The 23,922-nt window shown below is 40.9% G+C and overlaps 1 protein-coding gene across 1 annotated transcript; it reads left to right on the forward strand.

Moving 5' to 3' along the window:
• The first annotated feature begins 4,498 nt into the window (after positions 1-4,498).
• On the forward strand, positions 4,499-23,344 carry LOC145980106 (uncharacterized). The gene is made up of 3 exons (XM_083113111.1): positions 4,499-4,593; positions 20,061-20,246; positions 22,661-23,344. The coding sequence occupies exons 1-3, from the start codon at positions 4,539-4,541 to the stop codon at positions 23,014-23,016; spliced, it is 597 nt and encodes a 198-aa protein (XP_082969237.1). The 5' UTR covers positions 4,499-4,538; the 3' UTR covers positions 23,017-23,344.
• Positions 23,345-23,922: the final 578 nt, after the last annotated feature.

Below are 23,922 nucleotides of genomic sequence, written 5' to 3' on the forward strand. Positions count from 1 at the left end.
TATTGATGAATTATGCCTGTATCTTTTATTTAAAACTTGAAACATGATCTAGTTAATACTTCTTTGTGGCTAGAAGTAGTGCAATATCTGGCTATAGCCAAAGTGCACATTTTTCGAGGTTAATGGAATAAATATATTAAAACAACCAAACACACAAATAAAAACACGTTTATTCCATATGGTATGAAAGAGAACTACCAGGCTTCCTTATCCTAGCATTTTGGGTAATAGATGTTTTATTTCGATAGTAGGCTATGATAATAATCAGAGGGTGGCAACTTGATATAAACATTTGGGGGAGGAGGGTAAGATTGACAACAATATTTTCTTTATGTAAAACATCCTCCTTCTTGAGGAATTTGAAGAGCAGAAAGTGCTTTGCCCTCTAAAGTCGACCCCTATGGCAATAATTGTAAATAAATGAAACTTTTTCCAATAGTTTTAAAGCGCTATGAACAAGAGAGGAATTGCTACGTAGAAAACATGATTCAATTTGATGAATTTTTTTGGACTAAATTACTCTCCACAATATATGTAAAAATATTTCTTTTCCCAAGCGCTATGCATGTTTCTATTGAACCCTATCGAGCATCTCTTTTCCTGCATTGGCCAGATGAAGATTTACTTCAGTAAGTGATTGCTTCGGTAATGGCGTCGATTTTTTCGATAGACCTATTCATTTTACGAAAATTCCTTTAATTTTTTTTTATCATTTTCAGTGATATCTTCTGAGGAAATTCTCGTTTTTATGTTTGGAAAGTTTAATGCAGAATGAACAAAAAAAATGTTCGTTCTTTTTGTGTTTTAAAACTTTCTCAATAATTCTGTACATTAATTAAATGCAAAGAATCATATGCACTTATCAATTTGTAAAACCGCCGTGAGCCAAGTAAAAGGATCATTCAATATCTTCAAAGCAGCACTCTTTCCAGTTAGAAATTCACAATATTGTTTTTGAAACTTGCGCAACTGTAAAAGTCGAATTTTGGCATAACTTGCTTTCCGAATCTAAAACGCTAAAATTACATTTGAGTTTTGTGAGTTTTTGTAATGGGGACTGGACCTACAGTTTAAAGTAGAATCCGAACCACTATGTGCCTTCACCTGGTATGCTAAAATTGCGTTTCAATTGCTGCTAGGCGCCTCCCTTCATGTAGCGCGAAGCATTGTTCCTCTCCTACGGGTGGCGCTGGTTTCACAAATATAAATACTTCTTACAACCTAATAACTTTCTCTGCCTTTTGCATTGGTAAAGAATTTTTTCCATAAGTTTCATTACTCTTGCATGAATTAAACAGTACAGCGCTACTGTTATTTGTACGTTCACCTAATAAAGTAGTTTGTGGGAAATTCCTTCTTAACTTAAAGGGATAAATAATATATCCACTATACAAAGCGAAGTACACAGTGAGCTATTGAAAGCATGAATACGTAGATGCAATGAAAGAAAGGGGAACCTAAATGAGAGAGAAAGGGAGATTATATCAAGCAAGACTGACACAGGAAAGACGGAAGGAATGCTAGGAGAAAACCCTGAGCAGCAGCAGATCTTTGAGTGGTCAAGACAGGCACATAGCCAGCGGGAAGGATACGGGGGCTGATGCTCCCTCCCGAAATACTAGAAATATCTATTTTAAATAGTCTGTAGTGGAAATTAATTTTACTTCCTTCGCAGGATTAAACATCTTGTGTTATAAGTTGTAATATAGCGAGAACTACCCTCCCAACGTTTTCGACTTTAGATGACGGCTGCTGATAAAGGTTGAACCCCCTTCGGAATATTGATTGATTTGCTTTATTTTACTTCGCTTCTTGTGCCACTTTTGACTAATTTGCGAAGATGGGGATGAGTGCTGACATGATAAAATTGATGAATGGACACTCACAAACATCCATGCCCAGGCCGGGATTCGAATCCGGGACCCCTGGCGTCGTAGCGCGATGTGCTAACCACTCCGCCACGGGGGCCGGCCCCTTCGAAATGAAATCCTGGCTACAGGCCTGGACCAAAATCTACCAAGTGTTTTTTTTAATAGGTGACTGCATCGAGTTCCTTCGCCATCTTTTTCTAGAGTAGAGTGATTTGAGAGAATTCAGAGGAGAAATTTGATTAGAAGAATTTGTGAAAGGATTGTGCGCACGCGCATGTGTGTGTGGTGGGGGGAAAGAGAGAGCGAGAAGGGAGAAACATGGCAGAGGAGAAAGGTAAGTAAAGAAAAAATAAGAAAATGTACACCGACAAAAGGAAATGAGGAAAGAAATACAAACGAAGTCAGGGGGGAAGGGGGGACAGAGAGAGAGAGAATGCATGTTTGTGAAACTCATGTATACTTTATATCTGCCCACCCTTATTTATCAATATATGGATACTGCCCACCCGGTCAAAATTTTCTGGCGCCGCCCCTGCTCCAGGTACACAATGTTGGAGCTGCATTTACTATGCATTTACAACCACAATATGCTCCGACGGTATTAGTCAGAACATTGGCATTTCCCCCTTTTTCTGGTTATATTTTTTTTTTTAACAATTGCTAATTCGGATATTTTATATCACAATAAATTTGCATTTGAATCCAATTTATTTAAACTAAAAATTCGTCTCTGTAGCTTTCGTAATTTCCTAATTAGTCAAATCGACATAAATACATGACGTTTCTACATTTATTTGATAGAGATGGTTCGCTACAAATGCCGATCGTTAATTTTTTGTGGGAATCCCTATCTAAAAATGTAATTCAGTAGAGTCTTAATAGAATAATATCACACGTAATAAAACATTATTATTATTACATGAAGGTGTAAAAAGATAACGTAAAAGTAGACTGTAACAGCATACTTTCATGGGTATAGCTCAGTGGTTTCAAAGTGTGCGCCGCGGCCCCCTGGGGCGTCGCGAAATGTTTCAATGTTTTCACTGAAATGATACCATAGACCATGTCATTTGTCTGTGATTATACTTATTCCAAATATGTGCTTATTTAGTATTTTTTACATGTAAACTGTTTATTGAAACACTAAGGGCGCCGCGAAACGAATAAGTTTGGGAAACCCTGCTTGTTTCTAGTCAAGACTATTAAAAAAAACAGCCGATATACAAATGAAGGCTTCAATGGGGCCCTTATTACGTATTCATTTTTATAGATATAACTGATTCATCTCAATCGGATCCTTTTCTTCTTGCGAGTATCGCGAAAGTAAATAAACCAAATATTATAAAACAAGTGCCTTACTTTTTAATGTTAGTACCTAGCAACTTCTGAAGAATGTTAAGACACGCTGGACCTCCTCTCTACGTTCTCTATGAAAGTTACTCTTAAAAGTGAAGACTTTATTATTCGATATTTCATTAACACCAGGGGGAAGGGGCGGAGTTACTAAGTGGGAGGGCGCCCGCCTCCTGTACCCCTCTGGCGACGTCGTTGCCAACTTCACAAATACACTTTTTTTCTTATTATTTCTCTGGGTGCGCACGGGTCCCTCGAGACCATGAAACCCATTTCCACCTGCATAAATAAGCGAAGTAGCTTCCTGAAATTGCTCAGAAATTGAAGACTAAAATTGGTAAACGCTGTAAATGGCACAATAATTCAAACACCGTTTTCCACGTTAAACTGTGAAATGTGCCATGCTTTATAATGTGGTAAACGTGAAATGTGGCTGGTAGCCCTCTAAGTAGTTCAAAGGGCGTGTAAAGAGGTCACTAGTGTGCACGTTCTTACGGGCTGATGTGTTATATTATCTGTGCCTTCAACAGAAAAGTCACTTATCTTTCCCTAATAGCATATGTGCACTAAAAGGGAGTATGCCCACTAGATGCGTTTTTACTTCTTAAGAAAATAGGGAAATGTAATTATTCCTCTGACTATTTCTATTTTGGTTATTTTACTTCGCTTTTCTGTCTACTCTTTTGGTTCATTGCGACGATGCGTATACATTTATAAAGGGTTATTATATTAAATTGTTGGAGGAACTTACACAAAGCAACACTCATGCCAAGATCCAGGATTCAAACCCGGAATCGTCGGTGGCCCATTTAATCACATAACAATTCAACATCATCGTCGCGATTAATGTAGAAATAACAAACACAGATATCGGATGAAAATGCAATCTCGTAGTAGGGCTATTGAAAGGGGGGAAAAGTTACAACATCCATAACAGTTTACAAAAAATAAAACATTATGTTATTTCATACGTGCAATAGTTAGTGCTGTCTATAAAAATAGTTTTTCAACTTTTTCCTCCCCCCTACAAAATTGGCCATGCATTGTGAAAGAGATTGAAGACCACGACTCTAGTGATCTATAATTTCTATTTATGACTTAATTGGTAAGAAGAAATTAGGCCAAAGAGTAAAACCGCATGTGCGACCGTATTCTTAGCGACGCAGGGCAATGTTTTCTTTAACTTGAGTGGCAGAATGCGGTTGGCGATAACAAACATTACCACGCACCAGCCAACCTACGGCAACTCATCCAAATTTAGCAAGAGTGTTCGGCAAGCCCACAAGACAAGCCTTTCGCAGTCGCCGCCAAATAATGACCGAAGACCAAAATAGCAAAAGGGACATGTTGTTAGAGCTGCACAAGAAAGGTAAGCACTCCATTCACAGAAAGATGCATGGGAACTTGCCACTTAACAATTGCATGACGCTATGCATATGTAATGTATATATCGAAAATAGTGAGTATGTATGTGATCATATCACAGCTGTGTGGTGATATCTCCCGATTATATGACTAATACGAAAGTGAAACATTCCAACAAAAGTAACCTATGACATGAAAACCACAACCATTTACCTTACGAGAATCTGTGTAAACTTGATTTCGTTTGTTTCGTTGTCAGAAAAAAAATATTAGTTACTACGTGATCGTCGATTTCTTCGTTTGAGTGGATAACAGCATTTATTGATAAGTAAACAGTTTGGTTTTAATAGGTCCTGCATTATTCAAACATCACTTCACTCTACAAGCAAACTTGTGGCTGCAAAACATGTTAATATGTCTGAATGGATCTAAAGTCGTAAATTAAATTGGAGCGCTTCAATCCAGCCCTGGCCCAAAACCATGGTAACGGTTGAAGTTTTTGCGTGCGATGACGTGTCACCGGCCAAGTGAATGCATCACTTCAATGTGAATTCACGTGAAATGACAAAACGACAGTGTTGCAGTATGCAGATATTAAACACCAGAACAAGAACAACGTCTAGATGAGGTTGTGTACTACAGGCTGTGGAAAAGGAGATGCGATAACCACTAACGCCGTCAAACGGTTGGGCGGGAACTTTACGTCACATACTATGAAGAAGTAATAGGATCTGAGCTGATTATGTCCTTTGCGATTAGTCCAACAAGAATTAGTTCACTTCATCAAATGATTTACTAAATCTCATCAATTTACATTGTCGAATTCATTATTTGAATTTTTTTGGGGGGTTTTGGTTCAACATCTTCACCGAAGAGAAAATTATGCTCATTTCTTTGTTTTCCTTGACCCTGTACATCCAGGGTCAAGGAAGTCAGTAATAAGGTGTGTTATATACAGTGTACGTACAACTATAGATTGAATTGTATCTTCTCCAAATATGATGTATAAAGAAACAAACTGCCGGAGAACTAAGTGAGGTGAGTGTACAATTTTATATTACCATTATAGTGGAACCACAAGCAAAGAAACCTGCGCAGACTCGCGGCTCCTGTGACCGTACTCCAGTGTGGAGGGAAGGGGCAGAGTGGAGCATGCTCTCTTGTAGTCCGAGTTGAACGGAAGAGGAGGAAGGTTCTTTTTCTTGTGGTCGCTCTTGTAAGTAAGGTGAACTGTGATTGGCCATTCATCTATTTTGTCACTTCTTCATCATCTCAATTGGCTTAAATGGCTGGAAGAGCAAAGTAAATTTATCAAATATAAATACAAACACGTACCGTTTAATAAATAACCAAAATGGAATGAAAAGTTAGCAGTTTGTATTTTTATTGCTTTATGTAAATATGTAGGGAAAAGCGAGAGAGAATTGTACACCAATGGCAAAGAAATGGTAGGCGAAGTATTTACCAGGATTATACTGGTTATGGATTCCTGCTAGTAGTGTAAACTTGTTGTTTCAAAATAGCACTTTGTAGGTATCCTCTTTTTTTATCAATTGAATATCACTTTTTGACATATTTTGACAATTTTTTGTCAATGTTTTAGCGTTTAGCGATGTTTTAGTACAATTTTCAATGCACCATTTTTTTCCCCACCTCGCACTTGTAGGTATATCACGATCTTACGTGATATAACTTAACCTATTCATTTTTTTCGTGCTAAACTACACGAGAGCCTCTACGTGCTTTGACCTACTTTAGAGTAGTATGTATGCTTCGTTCTGGCTGGGCCCTTTGACCTACTTTTTATTTTACGACGTTTTACGGACTAAACTAACCTACAATGAGAGAAAAATGGAGAGAAAAAGCTCTGGCATCACTTTCTAAGCTATTTTTTACCTCCTGCAAATTTTGCTCTTATGCTAACTCGTCCTTTGACCTACTACTTTTTATTTTACGACGTTTTACGGACTAAACTAAGCTACAATGAGAGAAAAATGGACAGAAGAAAAGCTCTGGCATCACTTTTTAAGCTATTTTTTACCTCCTGCAAATTTTGCTCTTATGCTACTCATGTGTGATCTTCTACAATGTGTGGCCCCCCCTGCTACGACCTAAACGGGACCTCTCTCCTACGATGTTTTGGCCCCCTCCTCCTGCTACGATGTTTTTCTCCTCATGATGCAAAAAAAAAATGATATTGTAGCGACTGTGCTGTGTGAAGGGCATGTTCAGTGAACAATAGGAGAGTGGGAGAGTACAAGCAAGCGCCCCCTCAATTTTTTTTTATTTAAGAAATTCGATTTGTGATCCTAAAAAACTCTCTGCATCCCTATTGGAGTGCTTTGGGCGTCGTTTTAGATTAAAAATTTTGTAAATGGGGTTGTACAAAAACCATTCTTGCTTGTTGGCAATATTTTTAAATCTGCTCCGTGACCCTCTCGTTCTTCACGTCGTACGCGAAAGACTTCTCGGCGATCAGGATGACGCTGCACACGGTATCCTCGGACAGCGCGTCGTGGAACTCGCAGACGACCTTGATGTTGGTGCGATCGTTGACCACGACCTGCTTCCTTTTTGTGGTATTGATGACGAACATGGGTCTGTGGGTTTTGAATTCGCTGGGCGTGTAGTACATGTCCACGTTTCCCTCGGTCACGCGTTTGTAAGCGGTATAAGCTTCGTAAAGTTTTAGGTAATCATTTTTGGTCATGTCGAGGTTGTAATTCTCGCGCGGGAACACTTCGGTCCTGCCATTCTTGAGATAAACGTTCTTGATCTTGCAGTCGTCGAATTTGCTGGAATCTTTTTCCTGGTTGTTATCGCGTCCGGTCTGAAAGAGCACTACGACGAAATCTGGCATGTCGAACTGTATGTTGTTGAATTGCGTCGTCACGTCGAATTCCATGTGACTTCCGGACGCTAACTTCTGCACGCACTGGTAACCGTGAAAGTGAATCGGCACCTGTGGACTTTTCAAGATCTCCGCTTTGTACTTGAGGGCGTAGTTCGTTTCGTATTCCAACACCGGCATTCTCAACTCCATGCTCCGGATGACGCATTTGGCTGCTTCGGGTAAAGTGTTGGGCAGCGGCGTGATACCGTCCGCGTTCAAGTTGCTGTATCGCATCAGTGCGTCGTTGTCGTTGGTCGCTCTTCGAAATGTGATTCTCAGTCCTCCTTTCCACATGATCTCCTTGTAGTCCGAGAAGAATCCCGGAAGCAGACGAATGGGAAAGAGCACCGTGTGACTTCTCGTCGATATTTTGGTTCCCGCTTCGAAACCTCCCGCCAGATAGTATGCTGCGTCCGTTTTGGATAATTTTAATGTTCCCACTGCCGTCGACGTGATGCCTGGATAATCGATTCTGTCGATGACGGTGTTGTGTTTCCTCACCTCCACCTGCGAGAACAGGTGAGGCACGAAGTTGTCCACGAGTTTTTAGGCACTTGCCTTAGAAGTGAGTTGTTGTAATGTTTTCTTCCCCTCTTCTCTTGTGAAAGGCTATGCTGTTGTTTTAGGCACGTGCCTTAGAAGTGAGTTGTATTTTATTGCCCGAAATATAGCTCGGTGACTCCCAAACAGATTTTTCCTAAGTCTTACCGTTTCCAAGATAACCCTGTTTCCGGTCGCCATTTTGGATTTCCGAACATAGGTTCTATTCATACTTTTTCTCACGTATAGGCGTAAGTGATGAATCAGCAAACAGATTTTTTCTAAGTCTTACCGTTTCCAAGATAACCCCACTTCCGGTCGCCATTTTGGATTTCCGAACATAGGTTCTATTCATACTTTTTCTCACGTATAGGTGTACATGATGAATCAGCAAACAGATTTTTTCTAAGTCTTACCGTTTCCAAGATAACCCCACTTCCGGTCGCCATTTTCGATTTCCGAACATAGGTTCTATTCATACTTTTTCTCACGTATAGGTGTACATGATGAATCCGCAAACAGATTTTTTGCTAAGTCATGAATTGAAAACGTTGTCGGGGTATTTTGCAAAAAATTTCCTTAAACAGTTAACAAATATAATATATATTTTTTTAATTCACTTAATTTTTTCTAAAACGGAACTAACTCCCGCCGTGTCCTACGGGGTAAGTTAAGGGGCATGTGCATGGCCAAAGGGGAAGTTCCTTTGCGCGCTCAAGCATGATTTAATTTTATTATATTTTCAGATTGACCCCAAAACAAGGTGTTGACAGGCAGTGTAAGAAGATGTTTCATTATCAACCTCCACTTCTTGCAGTACATCCTGGACACAGCGTTGCAGGTTAACAAAGGACCTTTGGTCAGTATATTTTTTTTCTTTCTTAAAACTGTTCGGTTACTCGCTCGTTCCTGACATCATGCACAAAAGTTTTCTCCGCGATGAGGATGACGCTACACAGAGTGTCGGCAGGCAAGGCATCGTGGAACTCGCACACAATCTTGATGTTGGTGCGATCGTTGACAACTACCTGCTTTCTTTTAGATGTATTGATGACGAACATGGGTCTGCGAGCTATGAACTCGTTTGGATTGTAGTACACGTCCACGTTACCGGAAGTCACTCGTTTGTAAGCTGTGTACGCCTCGTACAGTTTCAGGTAGTCCTCTTCTGCGATGTTTAGGTTGTAGTTCTCACGTGGGAAAACTTCGTTCCTGCCATTTTTGAGGTAAATGTTCTTAATCTTGCAGTTGTCGAACTGTCTGGAATCTTTCTCCTGATTGTTACCCCTTCCTGTCTGGAAGAGTACGGCTGCAAACTCGGGCATGTCGTACCGAATGTTGTTGAATTGCGTGGTTACGTCAAATTCGAAATGATTGCCGGAAGCAGGTTTCTGAACGCACTGGTAGCCGTAAAACTGAATGGACACTTGAGGATTCTTCAGGATGTCGGCTTTGTACTTGAGAGCATAGTTTGATTCGTATTCTACCACTGGCACGCGCTACTCCATGGACCTTACAAGACACTTGGCAGCGTCGGGTAGTGTGTTGGGAAGCAAGGTAGTCCCGTCCGGGCCCAAAGTGCTGTAGCGCATCAGTGCGTTGTTGTCGTTGGCAGCTCTGCGAAAAGTGACGCGCAAACCACCCTTCCACATGATCTCCTTGTAGTCCGAGAAGAAACCGGGCAGCAGACGCATGGGAAACAGTACTGTGTGACTTTGAGTTTTGATTTTTGTACCTGCTTCGAATCCCCCTGCCTGGTAGTATTCTGCATCGGTCTTGGAGAGTTTCAGTGTTCCCACAGCTGTAGAGGTAATCCCGGGGTAGTCAACCCTATCGATGACGGTGCCATGCTTTCTAACTTCCACCTTCGAGAATAAGTACGGCACAAAATTATCTACGAGTCTTAGGTTTGCGTTGGCAAGAAATGCTTCGCCGTTGTCTCTCTTCACTACATCAAACTTGACGTACAAATCAGCTCTGTGAGGGTGAATGAATCCATCCCCGACGTCCACATCGTATTCTATCTCTCAATTCGCTTCGTTGAGGTTGGCAAACGTGCGACGGTTGGGAGGGAAGGACTGCAACTCGTAACTTTCGATTTGCTCCATGATGGTTATTTATTATATGTTAATCTCCACGACGGCAGTGGTCGCGGCTCCTGCAAAATCAACCACCTCCCCCTTCTCGTTTGTCAATGCCAATTCTATGTTGTCTATGCGATTACGAGATACAGGAAAGTATATCGGTGGGGAGGGTGTGTAGATAATTGGCTCCATGAACTCAGAGTTTGGTTTGAACGTAGCGACAATACCTGTCTGCTTGTGACTCCCTGGGATGCCGTCCGAGGATTTGGTGATCATACCTTGATCATTTTTTTTACAGAGCAGTTCGGGTAGGTTGTTATTTATAGACCCCACCCCAATTTTTGTTTTGTGTTCATGGCGATGGTCGTACCTAATGCGGCGACCCGTTCACCCAGCGAGGCGTCTCTGCTGACGAGTCTCCCGAAAGCTGCGTGCTCTAACTTTCTGTCAGTATCATGACGTACATCGAGATCGGTATTAGTATTGTAGGCAATATCGTGATCCTTGCATGCAGCATCCAGGGGATTCACACCCTTGTCGCCTCTCTCCAGTCGCTGATTAAGTTTGGTACCCGGACCGCAGTACTGGTAACCTGGCAAGTGCATCTCGAAGGGTAGCTTGTTGATGATGTCGTTCACGAGACCTCGACCTTCGGCCACGTTCCAAAATTTCGGAGGTAGGGTGTTGATGATTTTGATGAGGTACCCTATGCCTTTGTCGTCATTCACAATAAAGTTGGCAAGCTTGGCGCTAACCATGTCCACAATTCCTACCTTCTCGTTGCGAAAGTTGCTGTTGCCTGCATTCTCCTCTCCTGCAATAACCAACAACCTGTCTATGAGCTTGCGCACGTCGTCCACCCACACAAACTCTTTGGACAGGGTGTTGTAGAGTTTGACGCCGCTGCCTATTTTGACCTGGTTCCATATCGGCTTGATGAGGTTCTTGTATTTTTCGCCGCTGCTGGATTTGACGCGATTCTGCGTAGCGTCGTTGTTTTGGTACAAGGCATCCGTCATGTTTATAATACGTCAAGACGTTTCTTGTAACGTTGCAACGTTTAGAAAATTAAATCAAAATCATCAACACCCTACCTCCGAAATTTTGGAACGTGGCCGAAGGTCGAGGTCTCGTGAACGACATCATCAACAAGCCACCCTTCGAGATGCACTTGCCAGGTTACCAGTACTGCGGTCCGGGTACCAAACTTAATCAGCGACTGGAGAGAGGCGACAAGGGTGTGAATCCCCTGGATGCTGCATGCAAGGATCACGATATTGCCTACAATACTAATACCGATCTCGATGTACGTCATGATACTGACAGAAAGTTAGAGCACGCAGCTTTCGGGAGACTCGTCAGCAGAGACGCCTCGCTGGGTGAACGGGTCGCCGCATTAGGTACGACCATCGCCATGAACACAAAACAAAAATTGGGGTGGGGTCTATAAATAACAACCTACCCGAACTGCTCTGTAAAAAAAATGATCAAGGTATGATCACCAAATCCTCGGACGGCATCCCAGGGAGTCACAAGCAGACAGGTATTGTCGCTACGTTCAAACCAAACTCTGAGTTCATGGAGCCAATTATCTACACACCCTCCCCACCGATATACTTTCCTGTATCTCGTAATCGCATAGACAACATAGAATTGGCATTGACAAACGAGAAGGGGGAGGTGGTTGATTTTGCAGGAGCCGCGACCACTGCCGTCGTGGAGATTAACATATAATAAATAACCATCATGGAGCAAATCGAAAGTTACGAGTTGCAGTCCTTCCCTCCCAACCGTCGCACGTTTGCCAACCTCAACGAAGCGAATTGAGAGATAGAATACGATGTGGACGTCGGGGATGGATTCATTCACCCTCACAGAGCTGATTTGTACGTCAAGTTTGATGTAGTGAAGAGAGACAACGGCGAAGCATTTCTTGCCAACGCAAACCTAAGACTCGTAGATAATTTTGTGCCGTACTTATTCTCGAAGGTGGAAGTTAGAAAGCATGGCACCGTCATCGATAGGGTTGACTACCCCGGGATTACCTCTACAGCTGTGGGAACACTGAAACTCTCCAAGACCGATGCAGAATACTACCAGGCAGGGGGATTCGAAGCAGGTACAAAAATCAAAACTCAAAGTCACACAGTACTGTTTCCCATGCGTCTGCTGCCCGGTTTCTTCTCGGACTACAAGGAGATCATGTGGAAGGGTGGTTTGCGCGTCACTTTTCGCAGAGCTGCCAACGACAACAACGCACTGATGCGCTACAGCACTTTGGGCCCGGACGGGACTACCTTGCTTCCCAACACACTACCCGACGCTGCCAAGTGTCTTGTAAGGTCCATGGAGTAGCGCGTGCCAGTGGTAGAATACGAATCAAACTATGCTCTCAAGTACAAAGCCGACATCCTGAAGAATCCTCAAGTGTCCATTCAGTTTTACGGCTACCAGTGCGTTCAGAAACCTGCTTCCGGCAATCATTTCGAATTTGACGTAACCACGCAATTCAACAACATTCGGTACGACATGCCCGAGTTTGCAGCCGTACTCTTCCAGACAGGAAGGGGTAACAATCAGGAGAAAGATTCCAGACAGTTCGACAACTGCAAGATTAAGAACATTTACCTCAAAAATGGCAGGAACGAAGTTTTCCCACGTGAGAACTACAACCTAAACATCGCAGAAGAGGACTACCTGAAACTGTACGAGGCGTACACAGCTTACAAACGAGTGACTTCCGGTAACGTGGACGTGTACTACAATCCAAACGAGTTAATAGCTCGCAGACCCATGTTCGTCATCAATACATCTAAAAGAAAGCAGGTAGTTGTTAACGATCGCACCAACATCAAGATTGTGTGCGAGTTCCACGATGCCTTGCCTGCCGACACTCTGTGTAGCGTCATCCTCATCGCGGAGAAAACTTTTGTGCATGATGTCAGGAACGAGCGAGTAACCGAACAGTTTTAAGAAAGAAAAAAAGTATACTGACCAAAGGTCCTTTGTTAACCTGCAACGCTGTGTCCAGGATGTACTGCAAGAAGTGGAGGTTGATAATGAAACATCTTCTTACACTGCCTGTCAACACCTTGTTTTGGGGTCAATCTGAAAATATAATAAAATTAAATCATGCTTGAGCGCGCAAAGGAACTTCCCCTTTGGCCATGCACATGCCCCTTAACTTACCCCGTAGGACACGGCGGGAGTTAGTTCCGTTTTAGAAAAAATTAAGTGAATTAAAAAAATATATATTATATTTGTTAACTGTTTAAGGAAATTTTTTGCAAAATACCCCGACAACGTTTTCAATTCATGACTTAGCAAAAAATCTGTTTGCGGATTCATCATGTACACCTATACGTGAGAAAAAGTATGAATAGAACCTATGTTCGGAAATCGAAAATGGCGACCGGAAGTGGGGTTATCTTTGAAACGGTAAGACTTGGGAAAAATATGTTTGCTGATTCATCACGTACGCCTATACGTGAGAAAAAGTATGAATAGAACCTATGTTCGGAAATCGAAAATGGCGACCGGAAACAGGGTTATCTTGGAAACGGTAAGACTTAGAAAAAATCTGTTTGGGAGTCACCGAGCTATATTTCGGGCAATAAAATACAACAACTCACCCTAAGACAAGTGCCTAAAACAACAGCATAGCCTTTCACAAGAGAAGAGGGGAAGATAACATTACAACAACTCACTTCTAAGGCAAGTGCCTAAAACAACAGGATAGCCTTTCACAAGAGAAGAGGGGAAGAGAACATTACAACAACTCACTTCTAAGGCAAGTGCCTAAAACAACAGCATAGCCTTTCACAAGAGAAGAGGGGAAGAGAACATTACAACAACTCACTTCTAAGGCAAGTGCCTAAAACAACAGCATAGCCTTTCACAAGAGAAGAGGGGAAGAGAACATTACAACAACTCACTTCTAAGGCAAGTGCCTAAAAACTCGTGGACAACTTCGTGCCTCACCTGTTCTCGCAGGTGGAGGTGAGGAAACACAACACCGTCATCGACAGAATCGATTATCCAGGCATCACGTCGACGGCAGTGGGAACATTAAAATTATCCAAAACGGACGCAGCATACTATCAGGCGGGAGGTTTCGAAGCGGGAACCAAAATATCGACGAGAAGTCACACGGTGCTCTTTCCCATTCGTCTGCTTCCGGGATTCTTCTCGGACTACAAGGAGATCATGTGGAAGGGAGGACTGAGAATCACATTTCGAAGAGCGACCAACGACAACGACGCACTGATGCGATACAGCAACTTGAACGCGGACGGTATCACGCCGCTGCCCAACACTTTACCCGAAGCAGCCAAATGCGTCATCCGGAGCATGGAGTTGAGAATGCCGGTGTTGGAATACGAAACGAACTACGCCCTCAAGTACAAAGCGGAGATCTTGAAAAGTCCACAGGTGCCGATTCACTTTCACGGTTACCAGTGCGTGCAGAAGTTAGCGTCCGGAAGTCACATGGAATTCGACGTGACGACGCAATTCAACAACATACAGTTCGACATGCCAGATTTCGTCGTAGTGCTCTTTCAGACCGGACGCGATAACAACCAGGAAAAAGATTCCAGCAAATTCGACGACTGCAAGATCAAGAACGTTTATCTCAAGAATGGCAGGACCGAAGTGTTCCCGCGCGAGAATTACAACCTCGACATGACCAAAAATGATTACCTAAAACTTTACGAAGCTTATACCGCTTACAAACGCGTGACCGAGGGAAACGTGGACATGTACTACACGCCCAGCGAATTCAAAACCCACAGACCCATGTTCGTCATCAATACCACAAAAAGGAAGCAGGTCGTGGTCAACGATCGCACCAACATCAAGGTCGTCTGCGAGTTCCACGACGCGCTGTCCGAGGATACCGTGTGCAGCGTCATCCTGATCGCCGAGAAGTCTTTCGCGTACGACGTGAAGAACGAGAGGGTCACGGAGCAGATTTAAAAATATTGCCAACAAGCAAGAATGGTTTTTGTACAACCCCATTTACAAAATTTTTAATCTAAAACGACGCCCAAAGCACTCCAATAGGGATGCAGAGAGTTTTTTAGGATCACAAATCGAATTTCTTAAATAAAAAAAAATTGAGGGGGCGCTTGCTTGTACTCTCCCACTCTCCTATTGTTCACTGAACATGCCCTTCACACAGCACAGTCGCTACAATATCATTTTTTTTTTGCATCATGAGGAGAAAAACATCGTAGCAGGAGGAGGGGGCCAAAACATCGTAGGAGAGAGGTCCCGTTTAGGTCGTAGCAGGGGGGGCCACACATTGTAGAAGATCACACATGAGTAGCATAAGAGCAAAATTTGCAGGAGGTAAAAAATAGCTTAAAAAGTGATGCCAGAGCTTTTCTTCTGTCCATTTTTCTCTCATTGTAGCTTAGTTTAGTCCGTAAAACGTCGTAAAATAAAAAGTAGTAGGTCAAAGGACGAGTTAGCATAAGAGCAAAATTTGCAGGAGGTAAAAAATAGCTTAAAAAGTGATGCCAGAGCTTTTTCTCTCCATTTTTCTCTCATTGTAGGTTAGTTTAGTCCGTAAAACGTCGTAAAATAAAAAGTAGGTCAAAGGGCCCAGCCAGAACGAAGCATACATACTACTCTAAAGTAGGTCAAAGCACGTAGAGGCTCTCGTGTAGTTTAGCACGAAAAAAATGAATAGGTTAAGTTATATCACGTAAGATCGTGATATACCTACAAGTGCGAGGTGGGAAAAAAAATGGTGCATTGAAAATTGTATTAAAACGTCGCTAAACGCTAAAACATTGACAAAAAATTGTCAAAATATGTCAAAAAGTGATATTCAATTGATAAAAAAAGAGGATACCTACAAAGTGCTATTTTGAAACAACAAGTTTACACTACTCCTGCTCATAATAAGGAGTCGAAGGTATCTTGCTCAAGGATCTTTCTTCGATGTAAACCTAAAAGTTGACTTTTCAGATTACGTACATAATCTTCTGGGCAGAAATGCGCACTGCAGGATCTAGCATTAGCATGATTCACGTTAGCGTTTCCACACGAATCCAAAGCTCGGTGACCGAAGAATCCTTTTGAAAAACGTATATAACGTATATATTATGTTCAACGTACTTGGAAGATGTATATTGTGCTGAACTAAAATAAATAATAACAACAAGTGGTGTGCGGTATCTCGAAAAGTCAGGATCGGAAAGAAAAATTCCGTTCCTATCCCGACTTCAGCAAATGACTTCCCTAAATTTCTGGATCCCGAGCAGTCGGGAAATACCGAATGGTCATTTTAAAACAGTATTAATTCTTGATGTTTTCTACATTGCAAGTGTCTGAAACTTATCGGAAATTGTTAGTTTTCATTCCAGAAATGCAAAGAAAATCACTTAAGGTGAAAATGAGAATTTGAGATTTCCCGACTAGTCGAGAAATTGCGAATATTTCCCGTCCCGAATGTCGGGATTTAAAAAAAATTCCCGTTTCGATCAATAATATTCTGTCCCGCATAACAATAAGTACCTATCTATATTTATTTTCAATTTGTCTGAAGCCACAAAATGTAAATGGGTGGAAATGCTCATTTGTGTACTCGATTTCGTGTGTTTCAGTTTCTGGCATGGTTTTCTATCTGCATAGTGCAACACTAGCGCATAGATTTGGAATTCATTTCATGGATAAATTCACCTCTTACCGTCGTTTCGTCATCACGAGTAAACAACGGATTGGCCCAACCTATACTTCTAATAACCTTGGCTTCAATCCTTACCCACCGAGTCCCGCGAGTTGTGCCATCTGGTAGCGAGCAATGTAACTACAGTCAAACTCTAGGCCCATTTTACTGCCTTTTCGACTTGCATTTTGCAATAACTTCTATTGCTTGTAGACACCTGGAAAGGGAGCAAGGGAGCCCACGCCCCTTCTGGAAAATGAATCTTGCTAAATAACTATTTGTGAAATCATGACAATTACTCTTCACAACTTTGATCCTCACGTCCCAGGTTAACAAAAATGCCCTGAAAATGGGGGGAGGGGCAGTGTCCCCTTTCCCTCGCTAAATTATGCCTCACAACTGCATTTAAAAATAATGAAAATTAGGCATGTGTGTTTGTATATGTAGATTTTAATAAACCTGAAAATTTGGGAGATTACCACTCCCCACCCATACATTGGGATGTACTAGCAGTAGCATACGCAGGATTTCATCAATGGGAGGGTTATTTCGAAAACTTTCTACAAATTCACATTACAATTGTTTTATTATACTTTAATTAATTAATAATAATACTTATAATTAATTAATTAGTTTAATTACTACTAATAATACTATTAATGCAGCTGCTGTTTATCTGTTACTACTTGTATCACTACTATTATTAAGTAGTAGAGATCTACATAAATATATTGTGGACAGAGAGGGAGATCTTGAAGTAGGAATGCAGGTGCTACTTCAATGATCGGGCAATGTCATTGCTGAGTAATGGAAACTGAAAGACATTGGCCAGGAGGAAGTCGTGGCTGATTAGGGAGTAGGTTTGGTGAGGCGTGATGAGAAGGTAGTGTTGAGGAGAGAGCGGCGTGCTGGAAGTGAGGAAGTACCAGGACCAGAGAGAGGAGGAATTAGGTAAGTGAGAGGGGTCTACTTCTAGTCCACATTCGGGTCTGCGTGGTCAAGGTGTTCTAATAAATATTAAAAAGAATCAAAAGTAAGTGTCTCTATTGTTACATCCCCAGGCTGCCAATAGGTAGTTAGTTCAACAATATTTATGAAAGCAATAGAACAAAATTACATTTTCTTTTTGTTTCTTTGTTATGAAATAATTGTCTAGTCAACGGTTATTTGTATACGATAGGTGAGACATTTTAAGTGTGAAGAAAATCCATAAAAACAAGCAAATATATTAAATTCATTGAAATAATCAAAATATGAAACTCATTCAAGGAGCTGCAGTGGTCTAGTCTGACAACCTCGTGGGAGATCCGGGTTCGATTCCCGGAATTGATTGGAATTTATCCAGCCTTGTCTCCGCACCCAGCCTCATATCAATGGGTACGTGAGAGCAACCCTGGAGGATAAAAGCTACCGGAGCATAGTGCTGATCACATCACCTGCAAAATGGCCGAGATCGAGAATGTGTGGGGCTCACCACACCACTACGTGTGCCTTCATGGCACGGTGCTATATGCACGGGGAAATTTACATTACCTCTACCTATGGAACTCACCCAGGATGATGATGAAGCGCGAGAATACATGTTGCTAAATTCCACTGAGTCTATATTTTCGTTCATAAGTAAGTTTATAGACATTCCAACACATTTACCACTTCTAGAGGATTCACAAAGCACTTCTTCAACATTATTTAATGATGTGGATGTAGACTCAGCATCACTTGAAAGTTCACAAGGGGATGTGAAATCAGTACCGGGAAGAACGTTTGCAATAAGGTCGGCACACTGCAACGAAGCAAGGAATTTTCACAATTCTCGCGAGAGTCACTGGCAAATTGCAAAATTGAACTTTGCGGCCGCTTAGATTGTGTTTGGAATGTTGTGATTTTCTCCATTCTGCATGGGAATAATAATTCAAATTATTATTAGTAGTAATATTATTACTGTCGCAGATCTTTGACTGTGATAAATTACCCATTTTAATTTTTTCTACAGCATTTTCCATAATATTTCAAAAGCTCAGGAGGGGGTTTAAACCTGGTAACCCCCCTTGCGTACGCCACTGTTCCCTAGCAAGTTGTACATTACCACGTGTATTCTCTCTGCTTTACGCAGTGAGATTTTCAAGAATTGAAAACAAAATGTCAAACAAGCTGCTGACGACCTGTGCACTAGTATACATAAAAATCCAGTCCTTGAATCCACATAGGATTCAAGAGAAAATTTAATGAAAATAGTCATGGATAATTTGCCAAGCAATACTTATGCTTTGTGAAAATTTTGCTAGCTGGAGGACACGAATCCTCTCTCACTTTGAGGACTGAGCATATACATTGATTGATTTCAAGTTTTAAGTCCACTTTATGCACAGTAAGGGGACTGGACCTACAGTTTAAAGTGGGATTTGAACCACTATGTGCCTCCGCTGGGTATCGAACCTGGGACCCCTTGATTACAAGGCAATGACGCGATACCACTGCGCCATCGGGAAGGCTCTATTGAGCATATACATACAAAAAAAAAAAAAAAAAGAGGGACCAATCCCTAGATGACAATTTACACCTGGTGACACCTTCGGACATGCAGCTTTTCTGGACCCTAATACAATAATGACGATTCACTGTATTATTAAGCTTAAAAATTGGGCTTAATCAGACTAAACCATTTTCCTCGCAACTTCTCATTATCATGCATCACATGTTGAAACTGATCACAATACTGCATTCTTTGATCAGAGTTGTCTTCAATCATTGCATGTAATAATCTTAGGATGTACACGTTTCATTTTTCTCTCTTAAAAATATGTTTGACTTGTCTTTATGCGAGGCTGCCGATCTGCTCGTGCACATCACACATGGTACCACAGGTTTCAAACTCCAACGGAAACCATGATTCTGCCATTTTGTTTGACTCACTTGTGGGTTACAGGGTAACTTTAGAAAATTCGTGCGATTAAACACCATCGCTTGAGAGGACATTGGTACTGTAATTCAATTCAACTTAAAAAAAGTCCATAGTTAACATCTATTTAAGTGTGTATACATTTCTGGGGGCCCCTCTGTACTTATTTATTCAATATTTGCATAACAACTGTTTCACAATAGGAAAATATTTGATTCTATTTCTGAAACACAATGTTTTGGTCATGTATCCCAGGACTTCTTCAGGCTTTCCAAGAAATCTAAAATAAAGCTTAAGTAGGAATGTTGAAGGTTGCCAAAATTTGTTAACTATTTAACCATATCAGCACCATGTTCATTGAATGTGCTTTTATTTCCAGGAAAATGGAAAGAAATACTAGCAATGTATGATGATAACTTCTATGATACAAGATATATATGGATACGTCCATCTGAGGAAAACTTACGATTCATTGGAGAAGTAGTAAGGAAACTTGGTGCTAATCACATAGTAAGCATTGGGTGTGGAAGTGGCCTTCTGGAGTGGCTTATACAAGAAGCTACAGGTATTATATTCCCCCTCCCCTTCTTCAAGCATGCAGCTGTAAATTAATATTAATAATAAAAATCTATCTATATAAGAAAGACGGGCTAACATAAAAAAGTAAAAGAAGGAAATTGAAAACACTCACCAGACACAAGAAAATTTTAGGTATTTCACAGCTAAAAGCCACATCCTCGGAGGGAGTTTTCTTATCTTACAACAAATCAATTTGTTGCACCACTGAGGAAGTGACAACTCAAGCAATAACAGCAATGGAATGTGGGGAAAGCCTAACCAATGTAGCCACGTGCAATGAAAACTCCTTTTCCAAGCAAAAATTGCATCATGATCAGTACTTCAGCAAGCGATGGCTCAGTTTTTTATTTAGGCAAACTACAACATTTTTAAATGTAATATAGGGGGAGGGGGTGTAAGGATAAATTTAGAGCCAAAATCACCTTAATTGAGCGATGGTGAAAAATTTTAGGACGGTATTGAGGAAATTTGGAGGGGGGTTGTTGGGTATACAAACAGGAGGGGGCTGGAATTGTAAAGGGGGCTCTTGCTCCCCACTCTAACCCAGCTCCTACAATGTGTATTTTGTCATATCTTTCTCCATTTAGCTTTCTCTTTTTTTAGGAATACTGTGCCCTTTTGTACACACTGCAAGAGTGTGATTTTTGGAATGTTCATGTCTTTGCAGTGCATTATGAAAATTACTGAAGTCATTATGGTCTGTAAAGTTCCATGTTCCAACAAAATGATTTATAAATAACATTGCTACTATATAACCACACAATATCCAACATTGTTGCCCTGTAATGAAAGATTTAAAATTTAAAATAGTCCACACTTTAACACAAGACGGCAAAAACACCACACAAAACAACAGAATAGCACAGAACGATGGCCACAGTAAAGAAAACACTTATCCGCAGCACCCACGCTTCCAAATACACCCTCTTCCTCAACCTGTTTGCAGCGTTACATATCCTCTATATTTTGGAGTTACTGACCACATGACGGATATGGCTAAGTATTGGCTGGTGATTTTATTTCTCATAAATACCATGTGACCGGTACTCATGGACTAACTTTATAACCTAATTTGTTCATTGCTGTAAAGTTTCACACATGAATAATCGTACCAAGTTTGGTGGTGCTAGAAAATTCTGGAAGTTAGCAACACTTGTGACCAGCGTGGACGAGGTGTTTCCAATACCCTTGTCAAAGACGAAGCTGGCCGGGAATCGCTTGAGGTTAGTCGTGAAGGAGGAAGGACAGTGACCATTCAAGAACTGCATAAGCCACTTGAAAAGCAGGGAGAAAGGCAAGCAGTCCTCTTCCTTCCAACGCAGATCAGCTGTGCCACGTTGCCGTGCCTCGTGAAGGCTTCAGCTGCTTTATGTTTGCAGCCAATACGACAGGAAATGAAAGCTCTGCATGTGTAAATATGTTAAAGTAGATAAATCCCATTCCAAGGCATATAAAGGCAATGAAAAACATGAACTTAAGATATCAAAATTGCTTTTAAAAAACAACGCAAGCGGCACTTGCTCTGCCTTCCTTTACCGCACACTTCTGCTTGGACTCATGCTGTCTACATCTGCTGACAAAATTCTGGACACCAACCAATATTATAAACCATTTAAAGGTTATCTTTTTACTTCAGACATGATATAGCTATTCCCACATCCATCAAGTGTTGGGGGGGGAGGGGGAATTAAAGCTGAAATACAAGGTCTGCCATTTAAGTAATGAGACTGGCAATACTGCACCACACATCTCATTGAACATTGGTTGTAAGTTGCTAGTATAATAGGTTAGTGTGGTTTCTCCTGAAGCAGTTGTTCGTTGTCTCATGGAAATGGAAGAGTGCAATTTTGTTTCATGTGAAGCTCAGCGAAAATGCCACACAAACATTTGAAAAAATGGAATGGGCATGCGGGGAGCATGTTTCGTCGAGGTTACAAATGTGGTAGAAGGTATTTTGACAGGGCTATTAATCTGTTAAGGATTCCTATGAAGAGTGGATGTTGAAACAGTCTCATTACTTGTTAGACTTTGTATAGCGCTTGTTTATTTTACGTGTTTTTTTTAAGGTAGAATGTGCTGAATATTCACATTACTCTGTTGTTTTCTTCTGAAAAAGCTAAAACAGTTTTGGGCCTCCAAGACAAGTAGTTGCCAATGTTTGATACACTGGGCAAGAAATTGAGTTCTTGAATAGATTTTTTCTTGGTGGAACTTTTATTTCAGTTTAGAGTATTTTACAATAGCAGCATGAAAACTTCAACCACCACACACTGTATTCACACGTTTGTGTAAATTTCAGCCTCTTTTTCTTTATGGAAAAAATGCATGTATATGTCCAAATTATTTTTACTGCATTCTGATTCAGCCAAAATATAACACACGGTCCATTGTTCTTTATAGGAGTGGATGTGACTGGTGTTGAAGTGGATCCTGGTTGGTGGAACTCTAAATATGCTCCGCCTTCGTTTCTTCCTCTGAAATTTGTGAAGCAAGATGAGATGGCAACCACCAGTGATAACTGTGTTCTTTTATTTTGTTACTTCAACAATGAACAAGTATTCATGAAATACCTCGGGACCTTCAATGGCAAATGTGTAATTATTATTGGACCCGGAAAGGACAGGGGAACGCACTGTAATCCCGAGCCATTCCAACTACAAGGGAATCCATGCTGGAATCTAATCTGCTATCAGGAAATTAGGAATACTAGAGACTTTATTGCGGTGTACACATGTTTAGATCTTACAGAGACTTGACTTTTAATCTCTGCATAATATGTGGCAGATTAAAAATTATGTATCCATCACCTGTGTGCCACAAAGAAGAGTTTTAATAAGCAATAGCATATTGTAAAGTTTAACTCTTGCTAATAGGGTTGCATCAATACCGTAGAATATCTGAACCCTGGAACAATATCAGCCAGAACAAAATAATATATATGATTAATTTAAGTGGTTTTTATTTTTGATGCGATGTATTGTCTGGCAAATAGCAGCTGATTCTTTTTTGGAGTCTGGACATTTTCCATGCTACTTTCAGTCTAAATATCCTGAAAAGTATGCAAAATTAATGATTTTAGTTAATTTTGTGCAAATACTGTGTACCAAAGTGAATATTGTGAGTAAATGAAAACTGGTTAAATATTTTATTTTATATGGGCATACTATTATAAATTAAAACTATTAGATTAATAAAATATATTTCCAATTCAATACCTAAATTAACATGGTATGACCACACTAGCATCTTTGTTGCAAATGAAGTTCAGTGCACGCCAGTAAACTAAAGTGGGCAGCTATCTTCAGCATTTGTAGCACATCATGACAAAGTTGCTCCTCATTGTTTGGAATGGGATCTGCCAGATAGGCAATTTTTTTTATCACTTATCAAGACTTCAAATATCGAGAACAAATTGATTGATTTAGTTTATTTTACTTTGCCACTTTGGGCTAATTTCAAACATGAGGATGAGTGATGATGGGACACTTGCAAAGAACACTCATGCCCAGGATGGGATTTGAAGCTGGGACCCCTGTCATTGTAGCATGCTGCGCTAACCACTCCACCACGGAGGCCAGCAGAGCGTGTACTTCTGTACATAATATTCTGTTGGCAATGGTGGTTTCAAGTTATTTACAACTAAGAAAACAGATATTCAATTT

This window comes from Lepisma saccharinum, chromosome 27 (assembly GCF_977018435.1).
Source record: "Lepisma saccharinum chromosome 27, izLepSacc3.1, whole genome shotgun sequence".
NCBI lineage: Eukaryota > Metazoa > Arthropoda > Insecta > Zygentoma > Lepismatidae > Lepisma > Lepisma saccharinum.